This window comes from Anas acuta, chromosome 9, assembly GCF_963932015.1.
Source record: "Anas acuta chromosome 9, bAnaAcu1.1, whole genome shotgun sequence".
NCBI classification, from domain to species: Eukaryota; Metazoa; Chordata; class Aves; order Anseriformes; family Anatidae; genus Anas; species Anas acuta.
In genome coordinates, this window is record NC_088987.1 from 11,245,512 (window position 1) to 11,267,977 (window position 22,466).

The window sequence follows — 22,466 nt, forward strand, 5'->3', positions numbered from 1 at the left end:
CCCTCCGCGCTGCTGGCCGGGGGACGCGGGGCCCACCTGCCTGATGTCAACATCTCGCAGGGCGAGGCTGGGGAGGAATGTGCCGCTCCCAGCCCGGCGCAGGTAATTAATCCCCAGGACTGACAGGTGGCAACAGGCGGCCTTTGGCTGCGGCTCCTGGGGAAAAGCGCTCGGAGGAAGGATTTTAATAGCTCATCAGCACAATTCGTGCGCGCCTGGCGAGGCGCGGGCCGTGCAGCGGCAGGGCCAGGGAAGGGGCAGAGGAGCTCAAGGGGAAGGTGAAGTTTGCCTCTGCGAAGGCAGACTCCCGTGGGTGAGGCTCTGCCCCTCCCCAAGGGGAAGATGAGGGTTATTTATTTCCTTCGCCTGCAGCGGAGAAATTTGGTAAATGTCTTCGGAGTGTGCTTGGTGCTGTCAGCATCCCCTCCTGCTCCAGTCCTCCCCAGTTGTTGCACGGTGGTTTTTCCACTCAGATGGGGATCGCTCACAGGTGCTTCTTGCTGGTGTGGTGGTGGCATGAACACAGGATCTGGAGGCACACAGAGCTGATGGCTGTGGAACCCATCTGTTGTGCCCATAGTTTGAATGTCTGCTACATCTGCTAGCTGCAAACTCTAGAGCCTGGTGAGATGGAGGAGCTCAGAGCTGCAACAAGAGCTAGCAAGCGATGGAGTGAAGGCTCTGCTGAACTGAGGGTTACATCTGGCAGGAGGTGTCAGCATTCACAGTGCTTCTGGGAAAGCTCCCTGGGGACTTCCCTGCTGAGTGCTGTGAACACAAATCTGCTCCTAAGAGTGTGAATGTGCACACACACATCCCTGCCCCCCCCAACTCCCAACAATTTCTGTGAATGAGAAAGTTTGTCAAAGCAAAAATATTTAAGATGTACGCATAAGCACTGTTTTTTCTCCCTAAAATATACTTTTTTTTTTCCCTACTCCTTTTGTGTTTTGTCCTAAATGAATTAACTTTGCCCTGTCTTAGGTTTTCTATTTTTCATGGCTCTTTGTTCTCATCTGTGAGTACGTCAGCATAAGTAAATGTTGCTTTCTCATTCTTCCAACCCATTCTTTTTTCCTTTCTCAAAGCTAGTTTGTTAGTGGAGAAATCACAGCTGTCCGCTGGCTTTGAAAATGTCAGGTAAAATGACTTTGGTGTTTAACTGAGTTGCACTAAAACGTGACTTCTTGAAAGAAGCTTGCGAGAGATTTGAAAGACCCGTTGATCTGAGCAGAAGGGGCTCAGGGCTGTCACACCATAAGCCAGCCTCTGGGATCACCTTCAAGTTGACATTCGTCAGCCTTTGCAGAGCTGCTTGAACCCCACTCCTTTTAAAGACTTAAGGGCTGTAATCCCTTGGCTGGATCAGATGGTAAGGCAGATTCTAGAGGTAGATTTCCAAAGCAGTGTTTGGGGGATTTTGCTACATCAGAGTTTTGCAGGGGAATTGAATGCTCAGTGAAAAGCCATTTCAGTTTGTCTTGCACAAAGCACTCGCTTCCAGGAGACGTCTGTCGTTGTAGTGAAAATTCTCCATTTGAGGAGTGAAGTGTGTTTTGTTTTCTCCCTTAAACCCTTTGACACACCTTCCAGAGAAGGGGCTTGCTGAAAAATCAGACAGGTGTTGCCTGATGGTAGCTGGCGTGTGTGCATTGTGATACTGAATTACCAGCCGGGGTGCCAAGAGTGGGTAATACAGTATGTCTGCACAGGCAGGTGGGGAGGGCAGGGCTGCAGGCGCTGGAATGTTTTCTTCTTTCCTTTTAAAACATATTATTAAGCAAAAAGCTAAATTCGCTGTTGTTCTTAGCAATCTCTTGAAGTCTGCTTATTTGGGCATGACTTGCAGCAATTGAACCCCAAGGAAGAATCGGAGCCAAACCTTTTTCCCCCCCCACCTCTCTCCTGAGCGGATAATGTGGTGCCAGGCTCCGTTCTTTTGTTTTGAAATAACTTTTTTGCTCTGTATGTCTTGTAGAAGTGGTGTTCATGCTCCCCAGGCTTTTGGCACAGCCTTCCTTCCTGCTGCTACATAATGACTGTTGTCATCTCCATAAATGACAGGCTTGTTGATTTAGGTCAGGCTCCTTTTTAGTAGTTTTCCTCTTAATTAATTTCCCTACTCAGGCAAGTAGCAGAAGTCTGTTGGTTAATAGTCATGCTCTGGATTTGTTAACTGCCTGAACTTCAAGTATTTACACCTGAAAGTTACCAATTGAGAGCAATTCGTTTCTTGACAGGTCTCTCTCTGGATTTGTGCAAAATGTTGGTTCTGCTTTGACTTTTCTGACATCAGTGTCTTTCAAAGAACGATCTTCTCCTTCCTCCCCCACTGCTGGCATAAAAATACTGAATCTCAGTCTCGTGATCCTTGCTGGGAGTTGCTGATCTTGTGCTCTTATCCCTCACACAGTGAGCATCTGTCAGTTCCTGTAGCAAAGTGGTGGGCAGGGTGGCTGTCACCTCCTGCCAGGTGGGGCGTTTTGGGGTCCTCTGCCTGCAGGCTTTCTCTGAATGCACAGGCAGCTCGGCATCTCAGCATTAGCATGAGAAAACCTCGGGGGTTTTCTCATGCTAATTTGCTTTGAAATCTATATACAATATCCTGTCTTACTCTGTGGATATAGCGATTATCACTGATCCAGTACCAAGTTGCTCTGACCTAGTTGTTGGCATCTATTTATGCCAGCAGATGACTGGGCATCAGGTTACCCATGGTCACAGCGGAGTTGGCAGGATGAGAAACTCAAGCCCTTTACTGTCTGACAGCAGGTACCCCGTGGACAGATTTACACCGGTGTTAAATGACCGGCCTCTTGAGGACTACATGCTTGTGGGCCGCTGTGCTGGGGTAGAGGTGGAGTCCCTGCCAAGTCTCAGTGTGCCACGGCCCCGAGCCCTGCGCAACGCCCAGGAGACACGAACTCCTCCTGCAGTTGTGTAACAAAGGTGGCTTCTCACCTCCTGCCTTGTCTTTCTGTGTGGGTTGCTGCTGGTTGCCTCCCAGCACCCAGCTGTGTCCCAAAGGTGAACAACTTTGTGGCCTTCTGCTCACCCTCCTCTGCCGTGCCTGGCTCAAGTTGGTGTTAGCCAGAGCTCTGGGGTCTGAAGCCCTGTGTTTTGGGAACATACATCTCTTCTGTTATCGGAGAGGCCTGTTCTTTGTAACCCATTAGCCCTTGGCTGTTTTCTGTCTGTAAATTTAAGCTGCAGGCCCTGTGCTTCCCTGCTGGTTGTAGCTCAAGGGCTCGGCAGTTGTGCCCCTGGGGGGCAGATAGAAGGGGAGCAGATTCCAGTCTTTGGCGGAGGGGTAACACTGGTTGACCTGGAGCCTGTGTGGTTTTGCTGGTGTTGGGTGCCTCTCCTGTCCTTCTAGAAGCAGTGATTTCCCCTTCTTTTGTAATGCTGGTGAAGATACTAGACGTAAAACTCTAGTCAACACCACTACTTCTGGTCCCTGACCCAGGCTTACGATAGGGGTGTATCTCCTTCCATTTGTTCAATTCTCTGAATGCTTGTAGACACCAGACACGTTTGCTCCTGGTGTGTGTGCTGTGCCCTTGCCAAGCCATCACACTTCCATATTTATGCTTTCATTTCAGCCCACTGCGTTTGGGTGCACGGTTTCTTTACACTTCAGTGACAGTAAGACATCCAAGCAGTTCGGAGGCTTTTTCAGGCTTTCCATGTATGCTTTCTAAACTTTCTTCCTCTTTCAAATGTGATTCTTTTCTTACTCAGGAGATGAAAAGACAACATAGTGAGCTCACTCTTACCTTTAGTAAGGAATTGCTTTTTAATTAAAAAACAATAAGGAATTTCAGGTTAAAAAGATGTCTGATATAAATCACCATCTAGATGTGTTTCGCAACTTTTTTTGTAATTGTTTGGCATGTTCCCCATTTCCGCGGGCTGGGTAAATCCTTTGTGGGCTTAATCTCTAGCCTGCAGGCACATAAAATACATCGCACAACTTGGTCTTTGCATTTTAGAGATTTTTTTTTTCCTTGACTTAAATACCTGTAGCATCTCCTCTGCCATGTGGCAGGATGGCATTGAGCGAGCAGGGAAGGGGCCAGCCTGTCTTATTTTTAATCCCCCCTCTCCTCCCCAGTGTCTCTCCCAGCTTTGGTTTTCCTGTGTTAGCAATGTGTACACTTTGAAATGCAAATAATCTCTGAATATCGCTAGCTAATCCTTCTGTTGCCACGTCACCCACCACCCACCCATGCATGCGCCAGCTCTTCCCATCCCAGCAGGGTGGATGGCCAACTTGTGCTCCCGACCTGTATGAACCTGTTGGTGCTCTGTTTGAACAGTTGGGACCAGGGCTCTATCAGTCACAGCTGCTGGAGACGTTTTGAATAAAACAACCACCTTGGGGCTTTCACTTTTCTTTCTCTGCAGGAACCAAAGAGGTGGAAGTAGGGAGATGCCAGCAATTCCTGTGGGTTACATGCTTAGTTATTGGGAGAGCTCTGCACTCGCGAGTGTCTGAACACCAAGGAAAAAATAACGAATTGCTCTGTATTGGGGTATCAGCAAAAACTGCCTTACTTTGGATCAGCAGAAGAGACTGGAGAGTCCCTTTCACAGGGAAATTCAGAAAAAAAGGATTTGGACTGTGGTATACTGAACCACTTACGGGTTTCATAGAGTCACAGAACGGCATGGTTTGGAAGGGACCTTAAAGCCCATACAGTTCTAACCCCCTGCCACGGACCAGTTGCCCAGGGCCTCATCCAGCCTGGCCTTGAACACCTCCAGGGATGGGGCATCCACGACTTCTCTGGGCAAACTGTTCCAGTGCCTCATCACCCTCTGAGTGAGGAATTTCTTCCTAACCTCTAATCTAAATCTCCCTTCTAGTTTAAAACCTTTCCCCTTGTCCTATCACAACCTCACTGAGTATCTGCCCAAAGTGTCCTTGTGACTCTTCCTGCTAAATGCATATTCTTATTTCAGCAAGGGCTTTTAAAAAAAAAAATAAACCAGTGACTTTAGCCTATGCCGTGACGTTTTGCTGAGTAAAGGTTTCCAGATGTGAACACAGTTGAGGGAAATGCTGTGCCAGCACACTGGAGCAGAATGTCCTGGAAGAGGGAACCTAACATGCTCTGAACTAGCACAGTGAATAGGAGCTTCTTGCTCTGTTCCAGGTCTGTTGCACACACCAGGATGGTGGCTGCCTCCATTTTGGAGCCAGCTTCTGGATTGTGCTTCAGGTTCCATTGTAGACCAGCTTTTTGGGTTGTTTTGCTATCCAGAGCTTTGATATCTTTTTATTTTTCCTCCTGCTACTTTGCGGATACAGTGCTCAGAGTTTAAAAGTGGGGATGCTGATACAGAGATGATCAGCGGAGGTATGAGAGACTTTTTAAAAATAAAAAAAAAAAAGATAACAAATATCAGATGTGGCACAACTCTCAGCTTGGTCAGGGTCTTGCTCTCAAATAGTGTTCAGTTCCAGCGTTCATGGTTTTTACTGTTCTCAAAAACAAGAGTTTTTTCTTACAAAACAGGATGAAACATTTCATGTGGTTTTCAGCCTTTCCAGGATTACAGGCTGTTGTGAAAAGAATATTTTCCACTTTGTTAGGTGGGTAATGTGCACCCCCCCCCCCTTTCAAGGGATGCACAAGAGAAATAAAGATTGTATTTGATCACATAATAGCAGTGCTCTCGCTGAATATTTTTGCCTTTGGGAAAACTAGGTGTTAGTCTTACATTCCACTATTCTAAAACAAGTAAAGGTCTGTTTTTGCCATTTGTCTGGCTGTGTGGCTCTTCTCTGAACAAATGCAATGCCTATGGAATAGCAGGTACATTCAGCTGTGTGCATAAACCCATCTCCATCTCTTTGGCGTGCCTCCACCCCTAGCTGAACGTCCTGACTCTCTTGCTCTTTTCCCCCATTCAGTACTCCACCGAACTGAAAAAGCTGTACTGCCAGATCGCCAAGACATGTCCCATTCAGATCAAAGTGCTGACCCCACCACCCCAGGGAGCCGTCATCCGGGCTATGCCAGTCTACAAGAAAGCTGAACACGTCACTGAAGTGGTCAAACGCTGCCCGAACCACGAGCTGAGCCGGGAGTTCAACGAGGGTAAGGAGGGCAATGCTTTGGAGAATGCCAGTATGGGGTTTTGCAGCAGTGTCGCTGCCAGTCTGTTGGCAGCAGACCTCCTTGCAATGTTTCTTGTAGCTTTTTTGCTGCTGTGCTTAGCAGGAAGCTTTGTGTTATGCTTTAGCTATTCCTGTGTGAGCACGTACTTGGGAAGAAAATACCGAAATAAACCTCATGCCTGCCCAGGTTGGATGGATGTCTGTCCCTACAGCAGCCAGTGCCCTTCTGGCAGCTTTTCCCTACTCTGCTTGGGCTCCTTTGAGAAGCAGCTGCTTTTGCGCTCAGGAATGAGCTTCCATGTCGCTGGGGCAGGGATCTAGTAACAGGATGCAATATCATCTCCAGTCCTTAATCCGCACCTCAAAGACGAAGGGGCTGTTTATCTCTAGTAGGATAGCATTAAGTGCCAGCATCAACTGCAGGCAACCTTCCTCTACGCTTAACACTATCAGTTCAGTATTAATGTTCTAATCTTTTACTCGCTTCTTCTCATATTAGTGAAGTAGCAGCTGTTTTGAAAATGTCTTGGGATTTTCTGCAAACTCATGGGCTGGGCTCCATTTAGCCTTGGCTGCTGAAGTTCACATAAGTTCAGATGAGCATCTGTTTTATTCTACATACATTATTTGTCTCCTACTGTAAAAAAGAAAAAAAAAAAAGTGTTAGCAGCATGTCTTGGGAGCCTAGCTCCCTTGGCTAGTTACAGTGCAGCCAGCAAGACAGGTCCCAAAACAAGCAAGGACTTGAGATCTGAAAATCAGCATGAAGTGAGACAGTGTTTTGAAACATATTTTTTTTCTGTTAGAAAGTGCTTTTCCAACAGAACTGGATTTTTTTGAGTTTATACTTGGTTAAGTGACAGTTTTAAAGAAGGGGAGGAGGGATTAAAGCTATGAATTCTTAAAGACTATGAATTCTTATTTTGAAAAAAATGTCTGAATATGCTGTATTTTAAGAAATAAACAGTTCAAACACAAAATGAATCATTTAGATAAACCTAAAACAGGCTTTGTTCTTCAGAATTCATGTTGTAGAAACACTAAAGTAAACTTGCAGGAAGGAAACTTTTTTGAACTATTGGAAAGGGGCCTAGAAACAAAGATGATCATGTTCCTTGCCCTCTACTGCTGTAAGCAAGCATGATTTTTCGAGCTGACCACATTAATTAAAGGTTTTTTTGTTGTTTTTTTTTCCTGCTTCTATCTTTTTAAACTCCTTAGGATTGATACTGATGGGCAGGAACAGAAGAGGGTTAACTGTTTGGAAAGAACTAGGAGTTGAGACCTGAAGGAATTGGTTTCATGTACGCTATGGGGGTGGGGGAGGAGAAGGCTTTCAGCTGCTGCAAAAATCCAGTTACCTGCTGGAAGAGCTGCCTTGAGCTGCCATTCAGTTGATGTTTGGGCTTGTTTAGTTTGGGATCTTGGGAAATCCATGTTCAAGTTTGCTCGCAGGCATCCAGAGTGAGCTTGAGGAAGTCTATATAGCCTTTGTCTGGCAGTTGGAACCGTGGAAAGAGATGCTTTGGGATGGGAAGCACGTGTGCTGTGATAGACCTCTGGGACCAGATGTGGGGTTCCCCTGGGTTGGAAGATCCTGCTCTCCTGCACTTGAGCTTGCATCACCAAACAATGTCTTGGTTTTGTCTCCTTGTCCTTGCAGGGCAGATTGCGCCTCCCAGCCACCTGATCAGGGTGGAAGGGAACAGCCATGCCCAGTACGTAGAAGACCCCATCACCGGGAGACAGAGCGTGCTGGTCCCATATGAGCCACCTCAGGTATGTTGTGAGCTCAGGGTGGGGGCATCCTGACATGTGAAAGGGTTGGGGCCTTAGCAGTAGGCAAAGGAGACAAGGTCATGCACTTGCCCTATCCTCATCAGGTTGAATTCCTCTTTATCGGAAATCGTATTTTAAATACCTTCATCCCTTGAGAGATAGAGTTCTTCACTTTTTTTTAAGGAAGTCTTGTGGTGGGTAAGGTTTTCTGATAGCCTGGTTATAGTATAGCCATGGGAGTGGAAAGGATTTTCAGAGGGATACCGTTCAAAAAGCAGAGCTTTCCATCCACCATCTCTTCTGCTCATCCCTTCTGTCTCATCTAGGTTGGTACAGAGTTCACAACAGTCTTGTACAACTTCATGTGTAACAGTAGCTGCGTAGGAGGGATGAACCGTCGCCCAATCCTCATCATCGTCACACTGGAAACTAGAGAGTAAGTACTGTGTCACAAATATAGCTCTTTGCTTGTGAGGTGGTTTTCTGGCTCCTCTTTTGCTCAGGACAGTGTTGCAAGGTTCTTAGGGGACAATTTTCACATCTTTGCAGGCAAGAGTTGCCCAACACCTGGGATATTCTGACTGGGGAGTGGGAAGTTTGGGTCTGTCTGCACAGTCTGGTCCTAATCATTTGGACTCTGTCCTTACTGCATTCTTACCTGGAGTAAATGATGAGTGTTTTTGCAGATGAGGAGTTTTGATGCATAGAAGTTCTTAACTCTTAGGAGTATGCCTAGCCCCCACCTGCAAATAGCTAGGTACCCTGTTTCTATGTCTACTGAGCAGAGTGCTTTCATGCCCTTGCTCTAATGTGGCAAATCTCTCCAAATGTAAGGAAGAGGGTAGAGACCAGTGGTCAAACTTAGAGAAAAAATAAAGCAGGTAGTAACTATTCTGGCTAATCATGTTAGATTTAGCTCAGGTTGATGATTGGATTTGATGATCTTGAAGGTATTTTCCAACCTAAATGATTCTGATTCCTCCAGGTCTCTGACTGAGGTGTCACCCCTCCCCTGCATACATTGGTACCATTTAAGAAGCTCAAAATAGGAGTCTGAGTTAACAGCTGGATCATTGTGAATAGATGATGTGGATTTCTTCTCTTATTTTTTCTATGACTTCCAGTGAATCTATGCATTATTTACCGAACACGTCTAAGATGAGCTGTCAGTGGATGGGACATGTTAGTTCTGGGGTGGAGGGGTAAAGCAGGGGTAGGTAACTAGCTTGTGAGCTTGGCCTGTTGTCAGGGTGTGAGGGATGCTGCTGGCCAGTGTCTGAGCCATCAGTTGATGTTTCTTCTTTCACCTTTCTTTGCAGTGGGCAAGTCTTGGGCCGTCGATGTTTTGAAGCCCGCATTTGCGCTTGCCCAGGCAGAGATCGCAAAGCAGACGAGGACAGCATCCGCAAGCAGCAAGTCTCTGACAGCACAAAGAATGGTGATGGTACGAAGCGCCGTAAGTAGCTGGCAGAGCTGGGCAGATTGCAGATCGTGCTGTCACCAGGTGCAGGTGCAACCCTGGCACTTGTGCCATGGGGACAGAGCACTCCTGCGTGTGGACTCAGAGGCAGGAGGGTGTTAGATGTCTGTCAGATGCGCACAGCATCTGTGCATGTTTGACAGTCTGGGTTTACAGGATCCCTCGCAGTGCTGCCTGTAGTAGTTACCTGTTCCAGCCAGCACTACCAGTGTTGGGGATGTGTTTATCTGATGGCCTCAAGGTACTTTGATGGGCCTGCCACCCGCTTTTGAACCTTTACTGCTCACTTGGGGCCGTGCTGTCATTCCGTGCTCGTTCTAGCCAGTGTCTCCTGCTGTGGCACATCTTCACGGTTGCAGGGGTCTATATGAAGGCTCTATATAAACCCCGCTGTGTGATTAAGGTGCTTTGGCATTTCTCTGCTCCATGGAATACAAGATACTCATCAGATGCACAAAGGGTAGAAACTCAGCTTTGGTTTTCCACGTATGCTCAGTGATGGCACTTGACTGCTTAGCGAAGAGGCATACTTTAACAGGAGGCAAATTGGAGGTCTTAATTTCTGCACTGGATTCTTTGTGCTCATTTTGTTTTGCTGTGCTGTCGTGGATCACCAATCCCCTGACAGCTCATAAGCATTAGCCATACACTTGATGTCTCTTGTATATATCTCTTCTTTTCCTTTTTTCCTTTTTTCTATTTTTCTTTGTCTAATGGGATGTTTTTTATGTTGCTTTCAGCTTTTCGACAAGGAACTCATGGCATACAGATGACATCTATCAAAAAAAGACGTTCTCCAGATGATGAGCTCTTATACTTACCAGTGAGTTTTCTCCATCTTTGCTTTTGCTCTGTTTAGTGTCTTCCTTAGTGATCTGAGACAACTTGGCTGCTCACCTAGACCTTAGAGAACTATGTTTAGCATCTAGAACTGGTATGTGAAATACTTTCATTTCCCCAGAGATATCTATTTTAAATGCATGTTCTCAACAAAAAATGTGGAAGGAAATTCCATTGTTTGCTGACCTGAGTCTGGCTTGTGCAAGGTATATAAGAATATCCCAAGGGACTTGTCTGTCCTGGTAGGATCATGGTCTTGGAGGTGTTGACTGAGTATTGAGATACTTTTGAATCTGTAGCTCCTGAGCTTTCTGTAGGAATTATGTGCTGAATTCTGCTTTTTTTGCTGACAAAGATGGATGCTACTGCGCCTTTTATATGTGCTGCCCTTGTGCTGGAGTGACAGAGGCAAAATATTCTCTATTAATTGTAGGAACAGAAAGGGCAAGCTTGATCTCTAACTTTCTGTTGAACTGCTTTGCCCAAAGACCATGTTTATGTGAGTTAAATTGGAAACCCCATGGAGCCCTTAAGGGAGAAAGGAGAACCAAACCCACCAGCCAAACTCCTTACTCTTTTTCTGTAAAGCACGTAAGGTTTATCCCCAGATATGAGGCAGGTAAATACATTTTTTTGTCTAATGGATTGGACCAAAATAATAGTTATGGTTAGTGTAGGTTTACATCAAGCTAGATGATAACCCCAAAATGTTCACTAGCCTGAGGTGTCAGATTATCAGCTCTTCAACATTTATCTGCTGTACTTCTAGCACCAGGCTTAGCGGGTTTACTGTTTATGCATTGAGTATAAACAGTATTTGCATTCTGCACTGGTTGTTTACTTAATCTACAACTCAAAGATGGCTGTCACTCTAGATGCAGTCCTTCAAGGTTTTTTTCACTCTTTTCCCTGTGATCCAGGTGAGGGGAAGAGAAACATATGAAATGCTACTAAAGATCAAAGAGTCCCTGGAACTTATGCAGTACCTTCCCCAGCACACGATTGAGACTTACCGGCAGCAGCAGCAACAGCAGCACCAGCACTTGCTCCAGAAGCAGTGAGTATGGGTGTGTTTGCAGTGACCTCTGCAGTAAGGATGATGGGGAAGGGAGAGAGAGGAGAGAGACACAGAAGGCTTCTGTGCAATGGTTTATAGGGATAAAGTGCTTAACCAAGGGCTAAGCACTCCTGGCGTACTACACTGGAAAAATCCTTTCCAACAGTATGGAACTGCTTGTTAACCCTCTGTTCAGAGCTGATGGAAATCAATGCCAGGAATTTGGACAAGCCAAATTTCTGGACCAGAACCTGAGAGAGTGAGTTTGAAATCCAGGTTTTGCAACCTACCTGCCTGTCTGTGCAGTGGGGCAAAGCAGTCCTTCTTCCCCAAGTGCAGGCCCTGACTGATTGCAGGTCCATCTCTATCCGATACATATGCATGACCAAGCTGGGAAACATAAGGTGGTCTGTGCTGTTCTCCCATCTTCTTTGTGAGAACCAGCAATGAATGTGGAAGTCCTTTCCATGTCTCCTCAGGGGAATTCACAAAGCATTTTGTAGAAGCACACAGGGTTGGGACTGTGAGCACCAGCCTGGCCAAGTGCTCAGACCATACTGCTGCACTGCTGATGTTGGAGGTCTGGTGTCTGTGTCTGTCTTTCAGTGGAATGTAAATTCTGTAGGTTCCTGAGCTATAAAAGTGGAAGCTGAAAATCACAATTGAGGGTAAAACATTTAACAAGTTGCTTTCTAGACAATGAGCATTTCAAAAAAAGGTTATTTGTGTGCACTTTTGAAGTGTTTTTAAACAAAAAAATGTACTTTGTCACTGACTCTCCACACTGTGCGTAAGAAACTTTGCATTCAGGCAGACATAGTCCCTGTCTGAACTTGGCTGGCAGGGCTATGCAAGGATTACTTTGGGTGGTGTAAGTGGCAGGAGGATGGGGAGAAGAAGGGCCAAATAAGTGTCTGGTTTCCATTTTCCCCTCTGTTCCTAATGCTTTACAGTTGCAGAGGCTGGTTCAGAGAGTGACTTCCCAGACAGACCGTAAGCAGTGTCATTCATGGGCCTTGCTTCACCTGCTGTATCGGGTGACAGCAAGTAGCCGTCCGGACTGTAGGTAGCCGCCAGCGGTAGTGCTTAGCATCTCACGCGTTCCTGCTGGTAAGCTCACGCGTCAAGAGGCTGCGGGTAAAACTCATTCCTTTGCAGAGGTTAGCACAAGGCCAAGGCACCACATAAGTCCCATTTGAGCCTGTAGGGATTTATTTTGGTGCCTTGGCCTTGTCTCAGGACTTCTGCAATACCACGGCTTTGTGCCAGATCTCTGCATATGTTCACATTTTGACCTGTGTTCTTAGTGTCAGCTGTAGTCTCGCAGAGATGTTAAAGCCTTGTGCTGAAATGGCTGGAGCATCCAGGGGCTCTGGGCAATTTTTGAGATGCTTTTTAAAAGTAATAAAGTAAAATTCGGTTGTCTGAGCTGTTTGTATATACTATAGCTTGTATTTACTAGCTGCTAGGCATTGTGGCCTTTGTGCACTCAGCTGCATGTCTTCAAAGCTCCACCTGAACTACAGCCATTTCCATTGAGAAATGGTTCTGTAAGCAGAAACGGACGGCAGCAGATGACAGCTTTCATTTGGTGGTGACAGTTGCTTTGCCATAATTACTGTTTTCATTCTCCTTATATCAATAGGATGGGTTCCTGGCAACTGAAATTGGTATTTGTGTTACCTTTAAGACCAGCGTGCATGAGTCCAGCCATTTAATTTAATGAAACTTCTTTTGGCATGTCTCCTGGCACTTGTCCAGTTATATACTCATTTTTCTCAGCTGCTGAGTGTGCTGGGATACTGGAGAGAAAGATTAAGAGCTTTTAAGGATGCTGGGAGTGGGGTAAAAAAATTTGTTCATTGTCTGTCCAGGGTTGCAGTAGTTTTCTCTGCCGACAGCTTGCCATCAAGTAGGGTCCTCCATGCTCAAATGCATGTTCAAGCATCAGCTTCTTAGGTGCATGTGGGTTCTGGTACTTTTGCCTCAATAATCCAGCATATATATTTAATTCTGAAAGAATGTGTTGAGGGCAAAGGGAAATTTGTCTGAAGAAACTCGATAGATATGATTGTACAACCCCCCCGCCCCCCCCCCAAAAAAAAAGTAAAATTGAGATCTTGCTGTAAGAATGGGGAGAGAAAGTACTTTGTAGGAACTGGCTTGCATAAGAGCAATCGTGTGCAAGCAGGTTTAGCTAACCACATGTGCGTTTTTTTTTTTAAAGAGTAGAAAAAATAAGGGATGATATTATCATGGTGAAAGGTAATTTATTTCCTCTAGACCAGATTTTTTAAAAGTATAATAGCTCTCAGGCACAAACAGAGCAGCATTGTGTTTGACAGGCCAACAGATAAAGCTGTCTTGCAGTTCTGGAATACAAAGGACAAATCTGGTGACAATCCACGTCCCGCAAGATGATCAAAAACACTGCTGTGCTCCACATTGCTCCAAACCACATCTTTCTCTGTCTCATCTCCTCTCTCTGTTTGCTTTTTTGTGCATGGTTTTCTCTTATTTACTGTTATGCCAAATACCTTCATGATCATAGGTGGGAAGGTGTTTTGTTGTTTTATTTTTTTTTTTTTGCTGCAGTTTCTGTTCTTCCTTTTTCACTGCCAAATCCTGGGGCCCATATTTGAAGAGCAGCACATTTATTTAGAAAGCTTCATTTTCAAGGTCTGCCACTGGCAAATACTTGACAGAAAGGTTTTAAACACCAGAAAATTCCTGTTTTCAGAGATACCAGAGGTGGCCCACGCTTTCATGGGGAGGGGAAGTTTTTTCAATCTTCTACTGTGAAATACACTGTCAATATTCTCAAGGAATAACTACCCAGTCTCCAAGGTTTTATTGGAGAACACTACTTCATATTCAACAAAAAAGGGTTTTACCCTTTTGAGCACTGTTTTCAGAACAGCCTGTATTTGAATGCGTAATAACATGATAGAAGGGAATTTGTGAAATCTTCCAACGCCAACTAAGAACAGCTCTTACATCCCAGCATGCTCTTACAGCCTTAGTAAATATTTCTTTCGTGTTAGTGGGGCTGCAGCTACCCAACCTACTGGCTGCCTTTCAATCTAGTGAGCAGCACAACTCATTCCCCAAAAGAGAAGGGATTAACGTTGTAAGTGAGGTGTGACAAAGCAGAGCTATCCAGTGCCTCGTGTGCTCCAGCTGAGACAGGAACTGCAAGGAGTCTGGTGCTTACCATGGCAGGGAGGAGGCCAGCAGGGAAGGTGTTCTTCATACCTCCGTCTGGTTGTTCTCTGTCTTGGTGTGGAAGCTCTACTGGATTTTTGCATGGCTTGGTTTGTTTTTGTAGTGCTGTGTTTGCATGTGTTGTGAACTCGAGGCACTTGGATAGCAAGTTTTTGGTATTTCTGTATCTCACTAAAGAATTAGCAAGATTAAAGTCAGAATACAAGCGTGGGATTAGGCACATGAAGACATGCAGTGCTTGCTTCGCTGGCTCTGAGGGTGCATTGCCTTTGTGTTAGCTGGCAGCCCCAGGGACCCTTCAGCTTCAGTGCAGAGAGTCCCTTGGTTTGAAAGAGAGAGTACTGGAGAAATAATCACTACAGCCCTTTCACAGTAGGCACAATCCTCTCCTCTTCCTAGTACCAGCGTCTGTTTTTCAAGTAACTGAAGTTTGAAATGAACTTGGTGGAAGCTGCTTGTCTCTTCTTCCTATTTGGCTGAGTGCTTTTTTCTTCTCATATTTCTTCAGCCCATCAAGAGCTGCTGGGAACAGTATCAGAGCACTGTTTGCACCCATGAGACTGGGACACAGAAATCTGATTTCCATATCAAATAGTTGTTTTCTTCCTTGCCAAGCACTTGCTTGTATCTGGGGCTTTCCAGCTTTCTAAATCTGCCTGTTGCATGCCCTCGCTGTAGGTGCAAAGACATCTGCTTGTTCCCTCTGTCACGGCCATACTGTGATCATGAAGGTTGGAAAGTGGCTGTTTCTCTCTTGGTGTCTGATGAAGGGTTCTGTAAATTCATCTCTTCTTTTCTCTGGTTCCTTCTCTACAGTCTCCTTTCGGCCTGCTTCAGGAGTGAACTCATGGACTCAAGGAGAGACTCTCCCAAACAAACCGATACCATCCTAAAACATTCCAGCCCCCCAAAACCATCAGTATATCCATAAACCGAGCTGGCAGGGTGGCTTTGCCCAGCTCACAGGACTAGGAGCAGTGGGGCAAATACGCAGCCTGATAGCAAGGGAGTACATAGAGTAATCTCCTGAAGGGACTCAAAGTTTGCCAAAACAACAGACACTTCTACAGATCTCTTAGCTGTTGCCGGTGGCATTGGGAGGTCTGGAACCACAATGTTGTCTTTCCTGGTGTAACTTTTTCTTGTTTTTGTAATCTGTTAATACTCTTTCCTGTTAACTTCTGTATTTGTGAAACTCGGCAGGGTTTCTGTGAGCAGGTCTCAATTTTGAAATGCCTCGTCTTGTTTAAATTAAAGTATTCATGGGCTGGGGGGTTGGAAGAGGGTGGGGTGTTTAAAGTCTGTGGTAATCAGTTGGGCCTGTTTTAATGCCAGTTATGCAGTAATAGTGCAAGTAGCTGAAGTATTTGTACTGCTGGACAGAGGGAGGTAGTAATTATATTGGCACTAGATATAAAATCATTATTTTTTTTCTGTAGAAATACCCACCAATTTGGTGTCATGAATTGTTTCCCTTTATTTCTAATCATAAAAGGTCTGATCTAAAATGCATCAAAATTGTAGGGAAGACTGAATGACGGTGTCTGACTTTGCACCATATTGCTTTGGAGCACGCATTAAGCCTATTACATTTTACCCAGTCACTACAGACCTCAGTTCAAAGGCAAGCAGTGCCAGCATATGTTGCAGTTGACTCAGCCAAGTGGCCTTAAGCCATGCCCATCTTGTCCATTAATCTTGCAGTCAGTGGCCATTGTTCTTGCTTTTTGTGTCCATAAATAGACTGGCTTAGCAATTCCTGTGCAGGAGACTTTCTCAGCAAGGGCTTGTAAATCCTCGCACTGCTTGTGTCAGACTCTGCCTCTGAAAGTTGTTTGTAATGGGGCTTGACAAGGTGGATTTGCATCCTTTAGAAGCTTCATCTCTAAGTGTCAACCCCAGATCAGCATGAAGGAAGAATGATGAACAGGCAAGTAACACGCTATGGAATTAAACTGGCATTGCTGATTGTGGCTCGAGGAGCACATACTGGAGCTGGGGAAGGAGCTGCCAAGATGGTGCTTGCTGTGGCTTGTCTTCACATGAAAACCAACTGCTAATGCTGGTAGAGAAGTGTACTTTGACTGATGTTCTCAGGCAGTGGCTTCTTTCCTGGGGGAACCCGCTGCTGTTCATGGCTGTGGGAGACAGAAATATGAAGAACTTACTGAAAGGTGCTCCCTGCATGCTGGTGTTTGCCCAGATCAGCGGTGGTTGGGGAGCAGAGCTCAGACACAAATGCCAGCGATCAGTAGCCCATGAGAATAGCAAGTCGGTGGCTGAATCGATGCTAATGGGGACCTGTATGCCTGCAGCTCAACTGATGCTGGATTTGTTTGGAGCAGGTGCATACCAAGCACTGACACACTTGTGGTTAGGCACAGCCTGAAGAGGAGGTGCCTTCCAATGCAGAGCGGGCCTCCTGGCCACCCACCAAGGAAAGAATGCCTGATGCAGTGGGAGAAGACTCTTATCTCTGAACATCGCATCATCTGCTTCCAGGCAGCAGAGCTGTGATCTGAGCAGGTGATGACTCGCACTGAAATCTCTTGAGAGCTGTATTCCATCTCTGGATATCTCCTGCATTGTCTTAACAAGACCTGTTCTACCATAGGGGAGGGCTGATGCAGAAGAGCCCCCCGGAAATGTGATTAAATATAAATAGTGAAGTAAATGCTAGCAGTGACTATTCATAGAGTTGCAGTTCTACCATTGTTCCTCGTGTAAAGTTAGACAAATCAAGTGCCTCTTTACTTTGTCTGGAAACTCTAGGAAGACTTTCAAGATCACAGAAAAGATACTACTGTGCCTTTTTATTTGGGAGAAGAAAGGCAATACCCCTCCTTTCCATGTGGGAGCTGGGAATCTGAACCTCAACTGCAACGTAAATGTGGGATTATGTTTGGCAATATCAGTCTGTCTTTCCAGCACAAGTTCGTCACTGGATCTTGGTTTTGTCTGCTTGGGGATGCCAATATGGAAATACTGGGATAGGGGTACGCTAATGTCAATCAGAACTCTACTTCAGGGCCTGCCCACTAGACAGTTTGAGGAAGCAAACCATCAGGAGGTGTGGGGCACCCACAGCCCCTCATCAGGAGATCCCGGCTCATGTTCCAGTTGTCCTGTGGTCTGACCTGTGGGAATTCTTGTGTACCATTGTGGGCAATGCAGCACCTGGGATTTCCAAACAAGCAATTGAATTATTTGGATCCCACTGTCCTCTGGGATGTCTTTCCTATTTGTATTCTTTACTTTTAAGAGGATGTTTATGAAAATGGTCTTAATGGCGACTCAGTTTCCTCTCCAGCTACTAGGTGATTATCTGAAAGTGTAGCTTTTTCCATTAAGTAACCTGGAGCTGGAAGAGTTAGAGTTGCCTTTTAGTCTGTCCTCTGCAGCTGGGGGAAAATTGCCACCAGCCTTCAACTGTCTTTTGATCCTTCATCTCTGGTGCTTCAAAAAAGTAAACCTCTTTCCTTTCAAGGAATAACTGAGTGGATTAAGTGGTCTTTAGCAATCACCCAGGCTGTATCAGTCTTTATCAACTAGTCAGCGTATGTCTGCTCCCTGTATCATAACTTTATTCCCTGAAGGGTAAGCTTCATTCACTGTTTGCCTTAGGAAATTCCCGTACCTGAAACGTAAAGGGAATTGTTTCTACCATTTGCCCTGTGCTGTAGCTGCTGCCTGCCTAGTGACCATCATCAGAGCTCCTCCTTTCCACGCTCCCAGCTGGCTACCAAGCACACAGATCACTTGAGCAATTGAAAAGATGCACTATTGGTAGTTACAGAACTGCAGCTTTTTGAGATGTGGAGAGCAAAGGCATCTCTCTGCTTTTTAGTGTTGCTTTTTAGTGTCTGGTTTCATGAGCTCTAAGTGATGAGTGCAGCCGAGCATCATCTGTCCCTTCTGTGCCATTACTGGAGTGCATCAGTGACATCCCAGAGTTATGCAATGCAGTAGGCAACCTTACTTGAAAAAGAATTGCCACTGGGCATATAGACCATGTATGAACTTGCCATGTAAACCTTGATGCACTTGCTCTGGCCGCTGTAAGGAAAAGCAGGCCCAGAACTGAGCAGCTTCAATTCTTCCTCGGTCTCTGCATTGCAACTAGCTCTTAAGTTTTCAGGGATAGCAAGCCATAGGCACAGGGGCTCGGGTGAGATCTTGAACTCTCCAACCCTGAGCTTCTCTACTCCTGCACTTACTGAACCTTCGTCATTTGCATAAAGACTGCTTACATTATGGTGTGCTCATCTAATGTGAATGAGGACTCAAGGACTTGTCTACTGAATCAGGTAATTGGTCTATCCAAGCAGTTTTCTACCTCTGGTGTAGGGCTGGTATCCAGTGAGCTGGGAAAGCACAGATTTATATAAGGTAACCTGTGAACTGAACTGTGCTTCATATGTGGGAGAGAGTAAGTTCCTTCCTGACCTCTTGAGATGATCAGTATATGCCTTGAAGCGTGAGAGTTGATTGCCCTCATATGAGCTTGCATAACTACAAATGTTATTGGCTAAATAATTACATAGCCTCTTGAAGAGAGAAAAATCAGTTGCAGAATGTGACTCAGTGCCTTTTGTATCAGACTGTTCCAAGAAGCATAATAGTCTCTTAATTGAAGTCCTTATACCTTGATATTAAAATGTGTTTTGCTGGCATTGATATCAAAGAAATGGTAATGCTCCTACTTCTAATCTTTCTTGAGATATAGTAAGTATAATTTTAATGAAAATCACTGTGCATGACATTCTTATAATACCTGTTTTAAAAAAAAAAAAAAAGAAAAAAGCAATATATTTTAAATGAATCCTCAAAACACCATGTAGTCTGTGTGTTTAATACCAAAAACATTTTCTTGTGTTTCTGAGGCTGTTGCTATATTGATGTGTGACATTAATTTTGAATAAAATTTTGCATCTTGGTTTATCTTGGGACTTTTCTTTGGCTAAATGGCTTTATCTAGATCTTTCATGTCTGCTTATGTGACTGAATAGTTCAGCATAAAAGATTATGGGTATAAAGAAAAATGCTTTTGTTTCTGTCCTGTTTCATTGACATGAGTTTAATTGTCTTAATAGAGCTAATCTTGATTCTTATGAGTACGAAAGAGATGAGAATGGAGTCCTTAAGCTGTAAGTGGAAGTATGTATTTTTTTCGTATTCCATAGGGTGCTTTTGGCTCTTGTTCACTTTTTTCCCCCAGTGTTCTGCAGGAGCATAACTAGTTTTGTTGAGATCATTCTTGGTGGTATTGAGAGAAAAATTAGGCCCACTACTGACCTTCTTGCAGAACCTTGTTTTGTACCGACAGGTATCCAAAAAAAAGTGTTTAGAGCCATGAGCTCTCTAAAATAAAACCTGCCCTGAACTTAAATAGTGAAAATAAATCTCTTTTGGGAAGCCTTTGTTGGTTTCATTTGGAATTTCACTGTGGAGGCTGTTGTACACGGTGACCTCCCTACTTTCATGGCATGCAGATTTTGCCCTAAGGGACTTCTTCAGGTGTGTATGAATTTCAGCTGAAGCTCAGTTAGTCTAGGTTCCTGAACTTGCAAAGCAGAATTATTAATTCTAGTCCGAAATCTGGAGGTCTCTTAAGGGTAGTGTCCGTCTGACTCGAATCTTACGACTGGCCTCAACTTCTATAATTGCTGAAGTGAAACCTCCGATCTGAATAATTCCCTTCGCTCTGAAAAGCTGGGCCTGAACTTCGTGGCTCGGTTTCACTTCCCCCTGGGAGTTGCTGCCATCATTAATATTAATTTGCGAAGCTGCTTCTGCTTTCCACTTCCTTGAGTCTATGAAGTTTGCTGGATCTTGTCCTGCATCTTCACTGCCAAAGGACAGTTCACACCCTTCTGCACCTCCTGTAATTGTGTAATTAAGTAACATTTCTTCGGGGCCTTAGATATTCAAGCCTGTTAGCATAGATGTTTCTCCACCCAACGTTACAAGTTTTAAAAAGTGCAGGAAGCTGGAGACAATGTAATTGTATGGAACTTGACCTTGAGTGCTGAAGGTTTTAATAAATTACCCAAGAATAAGCCTTTTCTTTCCTTTACACTTTGCTTATTTTAATAACTATTCCCTTTGCATAGAAGGAGAGCCAGTTCCCAGGAATTGGCGTAGCCAGTTAGACCCAGACGAACGAGTTTCTCAATGGGGAATCAGATGGGAATGTGCCCTTTCTCACTCACCACGGGGTCACTCTGGTATGGCCAGATGGGCGCTGGGCTCCTTGCAAGCCCAGCAAGGAGGCTTGTGCGAGGGTTATGTCGTGTTTGGGAAGCGTGCCCGCTTCCTGAGCGTCTTTGCCCAGTCTTGTGAGCTCCCTTGGTGTGCAGAGAGAGAACCTGCTCTCCTGCAGCCCAGCAGCGCCCTGCCAAGCGTGCTGTTGGGCTCTAATGGTCGTGTTCTGCATATTCCAACTAAGACCCCACTCCAAATGGGATGCCGCAGCCGTAACTTGAGCTCGGAGCTGGGCTGCCGTTCAGAAGCAGCCCGGTTTTCATGCTCCGGATCGCTTACGAGGTGGGATTGCAGCTGGGACCATCGGGGCTGGGGAGAGATGAGCTTGCCAGCAAGTCTCTGGCCCAGTTCGGGGGTATGCGGGATGGAGCTGGGGGTTGTCTGGACTTGAGGGAGGTCAACGGTGTTGTTGGAAAGTTACAGGAATCTGATACTCTCTGCAAGCAGCCTGTGGGGTCTGCATACTGGGTTTTTTAATGCCAACAAAAGTTGCATCTAGGTGTCCATTCCCTAAGGTGTGTGGAGTCTGTCTTCTGGTTTTATATAGACTTGATAACAGCCTGATTACATGAAAAATTGAATTTTGGAGGAACCAAGGTGATAAACGTGTCCTGATCTGAAAATGCTACTGCCCTCAGATTTAGGGGTAGTTAGGATGGTTTGAGATAGCTTTTTTTCAGTTCTTTTTCTTAGGAAAAAGCATTTGACCACAAAGAGAGCTTGAGAAACATTTTTCCAAGCTCTGGCAGCTGTGTGGTGGCTTTGGGCATGTTCTCTTCAACTGAAAAAGTAATGTAGAAACTTTGCTTTTGGCTCAGATTTTGTATTTAAAGAAAAGCTGCCCTTTTTCTTTAGCATTGCACCATTTTTTCTTTAAATTCCTAGAATATGTGGGGAAAATGCTTAGTTCATGTTAACTCTCCGATGATCTTTAGCTGCAGCATTCCCACAGTGTCGGTGACTTTGCTAGCAGGACCTCACCCTGCTACAAACAAAACGTGTATCCCCTTGGATGTGCACTGTTAATCAAATGCTGTGACTCCTGTTGTAACATCTCCTTGCTTTGCAGGACCTCCATGCAGTCACAGTCGTCCTATGGCTCCAACTCGCCGCCACTCAGCAAAATGAACAGCATGAACAAGCTGCCCTCGGTCAGCCAGCTCATTAACCCCCAGCAGCGCAATGCCCTGACCCCAACCACCATCCCTGACGGCATGGGAACCAACAGTAAGAAACCCTTGCTCCTCCTTCTGTTCCATGCATGCTCCTTGATGGTCTGGGGAAGGAGAATGGACATTTCTGAGGTGCTGTTGTGCCATGGGGCAAGTCTTCTGTGGGCTTCAGCATCCTTCTCTGAGCCTCACAGGGGTGAACAGAGCTCCTTCACGCTGCAAATCTGGCTGGCTGCACTGTTGTCTGTCTTTAAAGACCTTCCCAGCAGAGGAGATGGAAACACTGGCAAACTTTCTTTCATTTCAATTAAGACGCTTCTTAGTTTCAAAGGAAACGTCTGCAGCTCCCAGCTCTGTAACCTGTTTCCTTCTGGCTGCTGAAGAGTGCCCAGCAGCCCTGTAAATCCAGGATGACAGACATGGTTCTGGGGGCTAAGAAGTGCTGCTTTTTTTTTAATTTCAAAAGCGCTGGGCTCTCGCCCACACCTGTTGCTGATCCCCTTCGGGTGCTCAGTGTCTCTG

General features: G+C 45.4%; 1 protein-coding gene across 11 annotated transcripts in view; it reads left to right on the forward strand.

The window, feature by feature from the left end:
- Window positions 1-22,466, forward strand: part of TP63 (tumor protein p63) — a 154,314-nt gene that overhangs the window by 126,088 nt on the left and 5,760 nt on the right. For 9 of the 11 annotated variants that reach the window (XM_068692077.1, XM_068692080.1, XM_068692078.1 and 6 more), the window contains 7 exons: window positions 5,921-6,107; window positions 7,791-7,906; window positions 8,233-8,342; window positions 9,226-9,362; window positions 10,127-10,209; window positions 11,147-11,283; window positions 21,842-21,999. In XM_068692077.1, coding sequence (XP_068548178.1) covers window positions 5,921-6,107; window positions 7,791-7,906; window positions 8,233-8,342; window positions 9,226-9,362; window positions 10,127-10,209; window positions 11,147-11,283; window positions 21,842-21,999 — 928 coding nt within the window. Of the gene's footprint in view, window positions 1-5,920; window positions 6,108-7,790; window positions 7,907-8,232; window positions 8,343-9,225; window positions 9,363-10,126; window positions 10,210-11,146; window positions 11,284-15,324; window positions 17,556-21,841; window positions 22,000-22,466 lie in introns of those variants that run through there. The other 2 variants (XM_068692079.1, XM_068692086.1) reach the window with 2 other exon arrangements.